Consider the following 14,639-nt stretch of genomic DNA (forward strand, 5'->3'; position numbering starts at 1 on the left):
CTCTACTTAGAATTATAAATGACAAAAAGACAGCTGAATGCCTTGAACATTCACATCAATAGTTCACATTAATGCAGTTCTACACTCTGATCCTAAACTTAGGATTCTGACTTGTATTGACATTTATTATGTATCTTCCTGGAGTTGTTTTGCTTTACAGCACCTTGCTACAGGTCAGCAACTGGATGTTAACATGCTGGGTTTTTTTGCAATACGGTTGATTCATCAAAGAAATGCAAGAGAACGATATCAGAAAGAGCAATGAAAAGAAAGAGAAAATGTGAAAGAGCAAGAGATTAAACAAGATTCAACATCAGACTGATTTTACTGACTGGAGAGAGCTCAGGGAAGAGATAGACGCCAAGGCAAATGATGAATTAGCCTTTGTTAAGGGCACCTCTCCCTGAGCCGTCACCTTATCGTGGTGGAGGGGTTTGTGCGTCCCGAAGATCCTAGCAGCTACGTTGTCGGGGGCTTTATGCCCCTGGTAGGGTCACCCATGGCAAACAGGTGTCTAGGGGAGGGACCAGACCAAGCACTGCTCATAGACCCCTATGATGACGACCAACCTGGGCATGAATGTTCCCTTGCCCGGACGCGGGTTACCGGGACCCCCCTCTGGAGCCAGGCCTGGAGGCGGGGTACGAGAGCGAGCGTCTGGTGGCCGGGCCTTCGCCCATGGGGCCCGGTCGGGCTCAGCCCGAAAGGGTTACATGGGCCCCACCTCCCGTGGGCTCACCATCTGCGGGAGGAGCCGTAGGGGTCGGGTGCAATGTGAGCTGGGCGGCAGCAAGGGGCGGGGACCCTGGCGGTCCGATCCCCGGCTGCAGAAGCTGGCTCTAGGGACGTGGAACGTCACCTCTCTGGTGGGGAAGGAGCCTGAGCTTATGCGCGAGGTTGAGCGGTTCCGACTAGATATAGTTGGACTCACCTCGACGCATGGCTTGGGCTCTGGAACCAGTACCCTCGAGAGGGGCTGGACCTTCTTCCACTCTGGAGTTGCTCATGGTGAGAGGCGCCGAGCAGGTGTGGGCATTCTCATCAGCCCCCAGCTTGGTGCCTGCACGTTGGGGTTTACCCCGGTGGATGAAAGGGTAGTTTCCCTCCGCCTCCGGGTGGGGGGACGGGTCCTGACTGTTGTCTGTGCTTATGCACCGAACAGCAGTTCAGAGTACCCACCCTTTCTGGGGTCCTTGGAGGGAGTGCTGGAGGGTGCTCCTTCTGGGGACTCCATTGTTCTGCTGGGGGACTTCAATGCTCACGTGGGCAATGACAGTGAGACCTGGAGGGGAGTGACTGGGAGGCATGGTCCCCCCCCTCTGAACCCAAATGGTGTTTTGTTATTGGACTTCTGTGCTCGTCATGGATTGTCTATAACAAACACCATGTTCCAGCATAAGAGTGTCCATATGTACACCTGGCATCAGGATTCCCTGGGCCGCAGTTCGATGATCGACTTTGTAGTCGTATCGTCGGACCTGCGGCCACATGCCTTGGACACTCGGGTGAAGAGGGGGGCGGAGCTGTCAACTGATCACCACCTGGTGGTGAGTTGGCTCAGATGGTTGGGGAGGAAGCCGGTCAGAGCTGGCAGGCCCAAACGTGTTGTGAGGGTCTGCTGGGAACGTCTGGCTGAGTCCCCTGTCAGAGCGAGCTTCAACTCCCACCTTCAGCAGAGCTTCGAACATGTCCCGAGTGAGGCGGGGGACATTGAGTCCGAATGGGCTGTGTTCCGTGCCTCTATTGCTGAGGCGGCCAGCCGGAGCTGTGGCTGTAAGGTCGTTGGTGCCCGTCGTGGCGGTAATCCCAGGACTCGTTGGTGGACACCAGCAGTGAGGGATGCCGTCAAGCTGAAGAAGGAGTCCTATCGGGCCTTCTTGGCCTGTGGGACTCTGGAGGCAGCTGATGGGTACCGACGGGCTAAGCGGCATGCGGCTTCGGCTGTTGCCGAGGCAAAAACTCAGGCATGGGAGGAGTTCGGCGAGGCCATGGAGAAAGACTTCCGGACGGCTTCGAGGAGATTCTGGTCCACCATCCGGCGGCTCAGGAGGGGGAAGCAGTGCTCCATCAATACTGTGTACAGTGGAGGTGGGGAGCTGCTGACCTCAACTCGGGACGTTGTGGGTCGGTGGAGGGAATACTTCGAAGACCTCCTCAATCCTACCAACACGTCTTCCCATGAGGGAGCAGAGCTGGTGGACTCAGGGGTGGACTCTCCTATCTCTGGGGCTGAAGTCGCTGAGGTGGTCAAAAAGCTCCTTGGCGGCAAGGCCCCGGGGGTGGATGAGATCCGCCCGGAGTTCCTTAAGGCTCTGGATGCTATGGGGCTGTCCTGGCTGACACGCCTCTGCAGCATCGCGTGGACATCGGGGGCAGTACCGCTGGATTGGCAGACTGGGGTGGTGGTCCCCCTTTTTAAGAAGGGGGACCGGAGGGTGTGTTCCAATTACAGGGGAATCACACTCCTCAGCCTCCCTGGTAAGGTCTATTCAGGGGTCCTGGAGAGGAGGGTCCGCCGGATAGTCGAATCCCGGATTGAGGAGGAGCAGTGTGGTTTTCGTCCTGGTCGCGGAACAGTGGACCAGCTCTATACCCTCTCTGGGGTCCTGGAGGGGGCATGGGAGTTTGCCCAACCAGTCTACATGTGCTTTGTGGACCTGGAGAAGGCATTCGACCGTGTCCCCCAGGGGCTCCTGTGGGGGGTACTCCGGGAGTATGGGGTACCGGACCCCCTTGTACGAGCTGTCCGGTCCCTGTACGACAGGTGTCAGAGCTTGGTCCGCATTGCCGGTAGTAAGTCGGATTTGTTTCCGGTGAGGGTTGGACTCCGCCAAGGCTGCCCTTTATCACCGATTCTGTTCATAACTTATATGGACAGAATTTCTAGGCGCAGCCGAGGTGTTGAGGGGATCCGACTTGGTGGCCTCAGGATTGGGTCCCTGCTTTCTGCGGATGACGTGGTCCTGTTGGCTTCATCTGGTCGTGATCTCCAGCTCTCGCTTGAGCGATTCGCGGCCGAGTGTGAAGCGGCTGGGATGAGAATCAGCACCTCAAAATCTGAGACCATGGTCCTCAGCCGGAATAGGGTGGATTGCCCTCTCCGGGTCGGGAGTCAGGTCCTGCCTCAAGTGGAGGAGTTTAAATATCTCGGGGTCTTGTTCACGAGTGAGGGAAGGATGGAGCGCGAGATCGACAGACGGATCGGTGCGGCGTCTGCAGTAATGCGGGCTCTGCGCCGGTCTGTCGTGGTGAAGAAGGAGCTGAGCCAGAAGGTGAAGCTCTCGATTTACCAGTCGATCTACGTTCCTACCCTCACCTATGGTCATGAGCTGTGGGTCGTGACCGAAAGAATGAGATCTCGTATACAGGCGGCTGAAATGAGTTTCCTCCGCAGGGTGGCCGGGCTCTCCCTTAGAGATAGGGTGAGGAGCTCAGTCATCCGGGAGGGGCTCAGAGTAGAGCCGCTGCTCCTTCGCATCGAGAGGAACCAGTTGAGGTGGCTCGGGCATCTGGTCAGGATGCCTCCTGGACGCCTCCCTGGTGAGGTGTTCCAGGCACGTCCCTCTGGGAGGAGACCCCGGGGAAGACCCAGGACACGCTGGAGGGATTACATCTCTCGGCTGGCCTGGGAATGCCTCGGGATCCCCCCTGCAGAGTTGGCAAATGTGGCTGGGGAGAGGGAAGTCTGGGCTTCCCTGCTTAGGCTGCTGCCCCCGCGACCCGACCCTGGATAAGCGGCAGAAGATGGATGGTAAGGGCACCTCTTGAAAGTCAAATCCCAATTTTCTTTTCTAATTAAGCATCACACAGATCAACATTATCATTACTGGTATTGCAACCTACATAGTCACTGTGGATACATAATAATGCCCCTCCTGGGACCAGTTTTAGCAAAGACTAACATGGTCTAAGGGACCTTATCTTACCTAAGGGATCACTCGACTGCTTCTTTTTTTTTTTTCTCTTTTCCTGCTTTTTATATTTGAATATTTATTCAGTAATGTTAGCATCTTCTTTGAATTAAAAGACAAAAAAAAAGACATTTTTAAGCTCCATTGCTTAGCACAATATCACTGATATAGTGAATTTGTGTTGCTGTAAACCTTTTAGTCGCCTGAGTAAAACTACAGCTCCATGGATGTTCTCAGGAAAGGGACTTTGATTATTTTACTTGTTACTTCCGCTTTATTGTTGGCTGACCTCTGGCAGTGCGTAAACCCGGAGGTCATCACAACTTGTGGTGAAATGTTTCCAAACATCCTCATGTTAGCATGACTAAAGGCATATTTAAGATTTGTCTTGGACCCGAGCTGGAGGTTTGTAAAACATGAAGAGAATGAGGGCGAGACAAGAAGATATGGCGGATATGCTCATCTCCAAACTGAGCAGAAAAGCCAAACAAAGACATAGTTTTATCATTGGAGCATCTTCATGAGGTGGGGGCAGGATGGTGATGCAGAGGGCTTTGAGGTGAACATATCAAAATGTCCTCTTTGCTAAACATGGAATGAACTGGCCCATAAACACAACAGGGCTGAGTAGATTCCCACCTGATTCCCAGCAGATCCCTGACAGATTAACGCCTCCAGAACAATGGGACAAGAGTGGAGACAGCTTCCTCTGTGTCCCCACTTGTCTGCCGCAGACAACATCCCAGAGCTACCCTTTCTGCAAGGTTGGTGTGTGTGCTCTTGGGCAAGGGAACTTTCCCAGCAATCCCCGGAGGGAGGGGGAATACTATACTAGCTGTTACACTGAAAAAAACATATGTGTGTGCATGTGAGTTACAGCCAAAGCTTCACATGTGTGATCATCTCTTTTTTTTTTTTTTTTTTTTCATAAGTTGCAAGAATTTCAAGTCCTCCTTTTGTGTGGCCAAAATGTGTTGCATTGTGGTGTCTGGAAAAAACATAACCCAACAAAGACTCTCATATCCTGCGCATGAGCTTAATTTAACCACCTCAGCCTGTGGATGATCTCTCATATCTGCAATCGCTTGTGTGGGGTGATTTTCAGGTTACTGCAACTAAACTCCCAGTAAATTGTCATCTTGGAGATAGTGAAACAGCATGCACATGAAGAGACTTTTGCAGAGTTTAACTGACAGCTGGGAGCAGGGAAAAATTCCTGCATGATTTTATTAGCGTCAAAACATAAGGGAAAGGTGTCATTTCTATTTACAGAATCAATGCCTTACAAGATGTTTCTCTCCTCTTTTCTCTCCCACACACCTGCTATGCGCTTTCCTCCTAAACCTCCTCTTTGAAGAGCTTCAGAGCCCCCTCCCCCCATCCTGAAACACCTCCTGCTCTCCAGAGCAGGTGTTGGAGGAAGTCATAGTCTAATCAGACAATCTAAACAATCCCTACAATCCCTGCAATCCCTATCTAACAGCTGATAATGAGAAATGTCTGTACACTACTAAAGAGGTCCAGGGCTGGATGGCCTTCTATTCTTTTTCCAGCTTTAACAATGTGTCCATGGATATGAACACCCGAGGGTCTGATATACAGCTGCAAGCAATTTTGATATGAATGTGCATTAAAATTTGTTTGATTTTATTTGAAAGCATGTTGTGAAAACTCTTAAATGCAGTTTTAGACAATGGATGGGCAAATGGATGTTCCCTTTAAGAGATGCTAAAGTTTTAGCATATCTTTAAGATACTATTTTGCCAACCAAGTTAAACATAATTCTATTGGAAAAACTGAGTTTCCTCTCTGCACCAGCGGATAGCAAAAGACTCTCAGAGATGTTCACAAGTCGTTTTTTTTTAAAGCCCAAGTCAATTCTCATGTCACTTTTAGCTGTAATGAGTAATCTGCTGCAACATACCTGATTCAAATGACAGCTTGTTGAGTTCTGTAGGAGCCTTGCAGTGAGTGATTTATCATGTCACTCAGGTGTATTGCAGCAGGTAAACATGTAAAATCTGTAAAACAACACTTTCAGGTGCAATACATATTCTTTGCATCCCAAAATATGCAACAGCTGAAAATCATTTTCTTAATCTGAGAACATTTAATGAAACCATACTGATGTTGTTGATATTATTTTAGTGAGACCCCCAAAGTACACATTGCCATCATCCCAGTAGGTCAGCAGCTAGTCATGTTTCTCACATTACTGTTTTATGATTCTTGGTTCATGTATGTGTGTACTCATCGGTCACCACAGGAGTTGCCAAGTTGTGCAGTATTACAACGTGATTAAGGTCAACAGTCAAGAAATGTCATGACTAAATTAGACCCTCTTAGTAATATCTGAGCAATAGTAGGCTACGGTTTCAGGTTATTTAATGTATCTATCTGGGAATGAATGATTATTAGATTTATCATAACTATCAGCCAGAACATTTCAACATTTTTCAACACTTTACTGTAAATTTTTTTGCTTTTTGCTTTCAGTAATTGTCTAAGTATTATGGGGTTAGGAAAACATTACTTGCCTTATAGCAGGACATTTCACAACGTCTTCCTGTTGGAATCTAATTATTCATTTAGCATAACTGCTAAATTGATTATGCATTTTTAAAATTGGTGTCAGCTTTTTCCAGAATAAGGAACAAACCTTCAACACTTGATACTAATTAGCAGCGCACTGTTTGAACTCTGTGGCTTTGTCAAGCCCAGGTCTCTGCAGCTCGGGCGGCTCAGGGGATCAGCGCAGAGTGCTAACATATATACAGCTTCCGTCCCTGTGATTTAAACTAATACTGCTGCCTCGCAGCTCGGCACAAAGGAGCCAGCAAACACATTGTGCAATTCCCAAGAAAACCACCCACACACATTTATATAGCAAGACTGGCGACCAGCAGCTCAACTGTGTTTCAGAACTCACTTGGAAGGCGGACAGTTTGTGCTGCTACGCCAAGGACAGGAAGTGCTTGCAGAGGGACAGGAAGTGCTCACCGCTGCAGTAGCCGAGGCTGGAACTGAGATAATGCCATTGTGTAAGCAAGCCAAGTGACCTCTCCCTGAGCGCAGAGTCCAGAGGCTGGCGTCGAGAGCCCTGGCCCCCACCCAGCCCCAGACTCCCCAGGCACGGGGTGGGGGACTTGGTGAAGGGACAGGGGGAGGGATGGAAGGAGGAGGAGAGGGGGATATGAGGCGTGTCGCCTCCCCTCATCCCCTGCACCACCTCCTCCCCGCCATTCGGTTGACTCTGAACCTCACCTTGTAGAGGAAATGTGGCTAAGACTCCAGACTTTATGACTTCTCCCATCAAAAGCCAGGATTTTTCACTCCCACACAGAGTGAGAGGCGGCCAGGGCACACTCATACCTACGCCCATGTCAACACACGCATTCGTACAGACACGAACACAAAGACACCACACACACACAGGGTCCCTCTTTCTCTGCTCTCTGAGGGAACGAAGGGGAAAAACCCTATCAGGTCATCAGTGGCAAAATAGATGATGACAGTATTATGGTCAAGATCCTGTCCCATGCAGTGCCTGACTGGACCTCCATCCAACACCCTCCCCCCCCCAACCCCTGGAGAGCATTCTCTGGAGTCCCTGCTGGTGTGTGCTCAGGGCATGAAAAGGTTGCATAAGCATCTCTCATATTTCTGTCAGCCCCTTTTGACATGAGCGTAGACTACAACAAGATGAGAATGGTCCGAGAAAAGATGGAGCTGACAAGTTGGGGTCTGCCGGCTCTGATAAGAAGCTCCGCAGCCTGGGGGTGATTTTTGGATTTCTGCCCACAAAACAGGGGCTTCATTCTCTGCAACATCAACACACAAAGTATGGACATTTGAGGTGCAACAGGTTGCTTTAAACTTTTCCTTTGTGTCATTATTTATGTCTGGGAAAGCTGCTCCAAAAACAAGGAAACACATTCATTTATGTGGCTCACACGTGTGCCGTGGCAGTTAATAAAGTTTATATTTGACCAGTGACTGATGTAAGAGTTTGAAGCTGCTCAGTGAAGTATTAGAAAGGTTTCCCCTCAAGCACAACCATTATGCCATACCTTATCGGTCTCAAAAGGAGGGTTGGGGATGAAAGGGGAAATAAAGTTATTCAGAAGGCTTATTTTTAGATATTTGAAACTCACACAAAATAATGTAAAGCACAATTAACTAAATCTGCATCTAATAATGTAAAAGATATTTATGAAAAACTTAATATTTTAGTTAAATGTTTAAAAAAGTTTAGAATGAGTTGATGAAAGTGATAATCAATAGAACATAATGAAAGTTATATACCTGTCCATTCTTTATGCTTTATTGTCAGTATTCATTTTGTAATTAGCCCTTCATATTAAAACAAAGGTGTTATGTGTTTTGGACGTTTAAATATTCAGCATATTCTTCCCATAATATCCCACCCCGACGCCTACAAAGACAGAGTATCCACATTATACCAGAAACTCACATTTAAAGGTCAGTCAAAGACAAAGGTGCACCAGTGCTATCAGTTTGCGTTTTCATCTTGTTTATTTGAAGTTTCTCTTGTTGATTTCACTCTTTGAAAGTCAAAAATCCCCATTTAGCGTCTTTGTTCAATGGCTCTCATTAAACTTCAATGGAAGAAAATCTCCATCGAGACGAGCAGCAGTGCGTAAAAGTTGCGAACGAGGGAGCCATTTATTTGACGCATAAAACCTGATATTCAAGCCTTTAACACAGTCCACAACCCAATACACAGGCTGGTAATCAAGTGTATTGGAGTCTGAAGATCCTTAACTTTATCATGCAGGTGTGAGAAGTTCGTGCAGAGCGCGCGGAGCTGTGCGCAACTAAAAAGAGGGCAGAGTTTCACCTCGTTTTGCCTCCATAAGTAGGTGAAATTAAACGGTGACAATTGTGAGACACGTGTTAAATCTCGATGCAGAATCTATTATCTAGATGCACAAAGTCACTTATTCTGGTAATATGAACCTCCAGCCCGGCGGCTCTCACCGTTCCCAACATGGATCGGAGGCGGGGTCCTCTGAACTTTTTTACACCTTTGTAGTAGCGGGCACTCCCTCCACATGATGATTGGCTGCCTGCGCGTTTATAGAGAACCAACGTCCACATTCACTGCTGATTTGTCTCTACCTTTCGGTCCTGTGGCACTTCTGGGAGAAGCGAATGGATGTGAAAAAATTGCTTTTATATTTCAGCCTGATATCCAGCATCACCCGAAATTCCATTTTTAATTCTAAGCTTTCTCACTAGCTGTAGCTACTATCGCCTCTGCGAGCTGTTCGGTGGCTCTCCAACCCCTCCAAGCTGGACAGAGATGAGTAGTCCCGATGCGGGTTACGCCAGCGACGATCAGACCCAGGCAAGGTGTGCGATGTCAGTCATGATGTCTGGAATGGGACACTGCCAGTGGGCCGACCCTCTGAGTCCTCTGGGGGACACCAAAGTGAAGAACGAGCCGTGCGCTTCCAGCTCCAGCAGCCAGACTCGCGCGAAGAGCGAACCCCGGATCCGACGACCCATGAACGCGTTCATGGTCTGGGCGAAGGATGAGCGCAAGAGGCTGGCGCAGCAAAACCCGGACCTGCACAACGCAGAGCTGAGCAAAATGTTGGGTAAGGACATTACAGTTTTTATTTAGAAATGTTGCTGTTCACTCATTTGACAGATAGATATAGTTTGTCACGGAGTTTCAACTTTTTTTTACATACTTTATAAGCGCTTTAGGTTTGGTTTGTTTTTAATTTTCATGATGTTTAATTGATTGTAAGTCTTGGTGGTGTTGGGGTCAAGGCTGCAGATGACGTGTAAAAGTTACTTTGAGTTAGGCAGCAGATGTAACCTCAAAAACCTGTCCCTGTTACCTAAAATGGCAACAGGCTATTTCTGTGTTCATCACCAGACTACATACAGTATCTGCTGACATATCACTGATATGCACCCTCCTCTTGACTTGCAGGGAAATCGTGGAAAGCCCTTCCTGTCACAGAAAAACAGCCCTTTGTGGAGGAGGCCGAGCGGCTGCGGGTTCAGCACATGCAGGATCACCCCAACTACAAGTACCGGCCCCGGCGGCGGAAGCAGGTGAAGAGGATTAAGAGGCTGGACTCTGGCTTTCTGGTTCACAGCGTGTCTGATCATCAAGGCCAGACAATGCCCGGGGATGGCAGAGTCTGTGTGGAGAGTCTGGCCCTTGGCTACCACGAGCACAGCTTCCAGGTTCCACCACAGCCCCTCAGTCACTACAGGGATGCTCAGGCTCTTGGGGGTCCCTCTTATGAATCCTACAGTCTCCCCACACCTGACACGTCTCCTCTGGATGCTGTAGAGTCAGACTCCATGTTCTTTCCTCCACATTCACAAGAGGACTGTCACATGATGCCTGCATATTACCACTCCCAAGTGACAGAGTTTCAACCCCAAGAACCTCTCTCCAACCACCACAGTAATGCCATCCTGCACCGACATGCAGCCTCAGTTCCAGAGCAGGCCCCTCAGCCTTCCACCCTCCCTCCTTCCTACATGGGATGCCCCAATCCTTTGGCCATGTACTACACCCAGCACTGCAACCCTAGCCACCCCAAACGGCACCCTGGTGGGGCAGGACAGCTCTCCCCACCTCCCGACTCCCACTCTCACTCAGCAGACAGCGTGGAGCAGATGCACCACTCCGAGCTTCTGGCTGAGGTGGACCGCAGTGAGTTTGAGCAGTACCTGAGCTCCTCTTCAGGACGCGTGGACATGACTGGCTTGCCGTATGGGCCACAAGAAGCTGGCATGCAAGGACCTGAGAGCCTCATATCATCAGTGTTGTCAGATGCCAGCACAGCTGTGTATTACTGTAGCTACAACAACTCCTAACCTCCTCCCTGGCCCTGCTGCAAGGACACATGATCTGACCTCAAACCTCTGTTGCTAAATTTGAACAAAAATTCGTTATTTTTATTTCTTACTACTGATACGGGAGGCTGCTGAGCTGGTAAATGCAGCTTTGACGAGGACGTTGTACTGTATCTGTGTAATAACACTTAGTAAAGCCATAAATATTTTAATCTGAACACTGGTTTTAACTTTTCTCTACTTGTCTTGCAGGGATATGAGTACATTTGTGATAATAAATATTGTACAGTCACTATTTTAATAGTTTGTGTATATAATGAATGTTTTGGGTTTTTTTTTTTATACTTTTGCACTTTTGAGAAATAAATGTTGCCAAAAAGTATTTTTCTCTTGTCTTTATTCTTCATATTCTTTCCATTTTATGACTTTTTTAATTAAGCTTTTATTTAATCCCTAAGAAAGGCGCTCACACAATGAATTGTGATTGAGTTCTAATTTAAACATTTGTCAATAATATTTCTTTTAGCCGTTTCTTTTCTGGATTTTCTATGGTTTGGGTTTGTTTTTCCTTCTTCCACGTGGAGCTGAATGGGCTTCCACCAGCAGCACTTACTCACCTGGAAGCAGGGCACCAGCAACCTGGCTTCCTGGCCTGACCAGCGTGGAGGTAACCTCAGTGTGTGTTACACATGGCGTGCTGTTTTCACAGCATGGTAGTGGGGTTTATGCTCCGGACATCCTGCCTGTAAATGATTTAGCCTCTTCTGATTAATGTTAGAGGCCATTAGAATTCAGCATGGCCCACTAACGCCTCATCTGAACAATGGTGACACTTTTTTTTTTTCTTTTTTTTTTTTTTTGCATATTTACACAGCAAAACGTGAGGTTTATCTCAGTCTTTATCCTTCACCCGTGCTTAATAACATAGCAATGACTTCAGGTTTTATTTCTGTGGCTACACTAACCGACTGACATATTTATCCACAGAACCGTGTCCATTGTTTTTAACATGAACAAAACTTATCTGGTCAAAGTTTTCAGAGAAATCAGAGAACCTTGGGGAGCATTTATAGTCAGAAAGATTCCTGATTTATAAATAGAGTTTTTCCCTTATTTTAAAAGGAAGAGGTTCTTCTCAGAGGGGTCAATCACCCTGACCTCATGATCCATTTTTAGCACTTTAGAGGAAACATGTTCCAGAGGTGTATATATATTTGTGTGCTTTGTTCATGTTGAATGTTTTAAAATATTCTCTCTTGTAGAAAAGCTGTTGATGTCAAAGTAAATACTGCTGACTCTTCCCACGCTCTTAATATTGACAAAATATATATGTATATTACATGGTCATTTTAAATTAAAAACGGCTTAGTTTCTTAGACATGAATCTCTTAAGTTCAAAATAACCTGATATGCTAAAGGTGTCCGTACATGTTTTGGCTTCCCTTTTGTTGCCCAAACGGACTAATTTCCCTTTGGGCTACGTGGGAGAATCCACTGTAATTGTGGAAAATGTGTTTAAATTCAGTCTGCAGCTGAGTGGCAGGTTTATCCTCCCTGTTGTTACAACTAATGGGTGCATAACAACAGGCTCAGGCCTCGATCCCTGAGGCTTCAGCAGACTGGGTGGGGGTCACCTGCATGGACTTAGGGCAAGGCAGACCCCCCATGTCGGTGGTGATATTATCTCCACAGGTTAATTGATCCGGGCTAATTGATGAGACCTTAGTGAATGAAATTAACCAATTCAGAAATTATTACAAAGACATGTAAAGGAAAAATAGTAGGCTATTTTTTTTTAATATTGCAGGGGGAAATTAGATGATTTTTCTTTATCTGTTTGAATTGTTCAGTTTAAAAAATCATCATATACTTTCTGATGAACACTTATGGAATCTCAGGCAAACAGCTCTTCATTTTACACAATTTATCCACAGATTCTTTTCCACATTCTTCCAAAGATGTAAAGAACAAGTATTTTTTTTATCTTTGATTTAAAGCACTGAGTTTCTATCAAGCAGAAGCAACAAGACATTTCCAGATGTAAGAACTTCAGTCACAGCAAAGGGAGAGCATCTGAGAGGAAATCAGGCCCTTCATGGTGTTTCCATTGCCAGTGCATGTGTGTGTGTGAGAGCGTGTGTTTGTGAGTCCTGAGGCTTTGCTGCCAGCGGTGTGCAGAGAGCCACTCAGAGATTACAGCAGCACGGGCGGCTACATTAACACAGCAGCACTTAATCATGGCACTGCCCTAATCTCATCTCAGGTAGCTGCCTTTCACAAACACAGCTCCATTTAACCACACAGTCGGCCGCAGTTTAATTCAACAAACCAGAAAGATCAGCTGTATTTGACTGACTGAGGCGCAAACATGGCAAAGTTTAGTGAGAGGGTTTAGTAGCAATTATAATGTCATTACAATGTCATGCAAGTGTCAGTTCAGGTTGAATCTACTGAATAAACAATGAATGTACTACACAGATAAGATGAAACCAGGTGCAAGTAATTATCTATAATTGACATCCCTCCTCCATCTTTACATCACTGAAGAATAAGGAAAACAAGGTTCATTCAGTGACTGATTTTATATCTTATCCCACAGATTTAATAAAAAAAAAAAACAAAAAAAAACAAACAAAAAAAAACAAACAAAAAAGAAACTAAAACCACAGTTAATTATTTCTTAAAGGTATTTTTAAACGCTGCTTCAGGGTAAAGTAGGAAAACACACCCTTTGAAATTATTGGAAACTATCTCATGGAAACAGGAAAGGAGGAGGAAACAATCCGTTTTTCAAGTTTAGGAGTTTCTTAACAGTAATACAACATTTATGACATTAAAAAAAACAGAAATATGAATGAACAAATAGAGATTTTTCCAATTTACACAAGTAATAATTATTAATGTCACATAACTAATATGATTAATTGCAAAATGTAAAGGTTGCATCTCAAGATCATATCAAGAAATATAATCTAATAAATGATCTTCTAAAACAATAAAATTTTAAAGCATTTTCTAAATTACAAATATTTGGCTCCAGTTTCACAAAATTTTAAACTTACTTTGATTTTTTCCTACAACATCATTAAAACTTTTTAGGTTGGCTGTGAGACTATATAATACATCGAAATGGTTTTTTCTCAATTTTGTCATCTTCATAATTAATAATTCTGTGGCAAGAAGTTACCCTGTAAGGAAAATGATGAAGCATAAACCTAAAATAAAAAAAACCACAAACACGTTTTTTTTAGGGTGAAAGCTAATCTTTAGTTCGGGGATCGTTTCTACAATAAACATACAAGACACTTTACTTAGAAATCATTAAAATCTGATTGGTTTCAATAAAAATGTTGAAATGTTGATCCCTTGTCTAGTTTCAGAGAGAATAACAGACAGATAGAGATTGCTTGGCTCAAACTGATTAAGTCATTGATAGTAGATAGTAAATACAGCATGTGAAACAGCTGCAGGAGAGGGTGTGTCCATTGTCTAAAGCAGGGCTGGTTGCTCATAATCCCAGGCAAATGCTGTCCCTCTCTGGCCCGGTCGCTTTTATGGCCTCTGCCTGTCACACCATGGTCCAGTTGTGCTCCACTATATATAGTTTCACAGATACAGTCAATTTCAGTTCAGTGCTCAATACTTGACTAAGTAGTTTATCTTTCTGCTGATTCCAGCCATATTTGGTAATAGTTAGTTCTCCTGTGAATTGATCAGTTAAACAGGTCCTGATAGATTTTTTCTTCTTTGCTGATATGTCAGCTAGTATGTCAAAATTCACATTGCTCACAAATGAGTTGGAAATATTTTAAATCTGCCAGACATGGTTGTAAGGTGTAACAGCTGTTTGCAAGGCTTTTTTACTTTCTTGGAAAAACG

General features: G+C 45.8%; 1 protein-coding gene across 1 annotated transcript; it reads left to right on the forward strand.

Annotated features, from left to right (window-relative positions):
• Positions 1-9,044: 9,044 nt before the first annotated feature.
• On the forward strand, positions 9,045-11,072 carry sox17 (SRY-box transcription factor 17). The gene is made up of 3 exons (XM_079260216.1): positions 9,045-9,092; positions 9,174-9,535; positions 9,880-11,072. Exons 2-3 carry the CDS (start codon positions 9,238-9,240, stop codon positions 10,779-10,781), a joined length of 1,200 nt encoding a protein of 399 aa, XP_079116342.1. The 5' UTR covers positions 9,045-9,092; positions 9,174-9,237; the 3' UTR covers positions 10,782-11,072.
• Positions 11,073-14,639: the final 3,567 nt, after the last annotated feature.

Source organism: Telmatherina bonti (genome assembly GCF_933228915.1).
Source record: "Telmatherina bonti genome assembly, chromosome: 20".
NCBI lineage: Eukaryota > Metazoa > Chordata > Actinopteri > Atheriniformes > Telmatherinidae > Telmatherina > Telmatherina bonti.

Bases quoted from the DNA above. Each gene is read 5' to 3' on its own strand.
- sox17 (XM_079260216.1), top strand. From the start codon at position 9,238: ATGAGTAGTCCCGATGCGGGTTACGCCAGCGACGATCAGACCCAGGCA. The intron at 9,536-9,879 runs GTAAGGACATTA...CTTGACTTGCAG, and splicing joins AGAGCTGAGCAAAATGTTGG to GGAAATCGTGGAAAGCCCTT.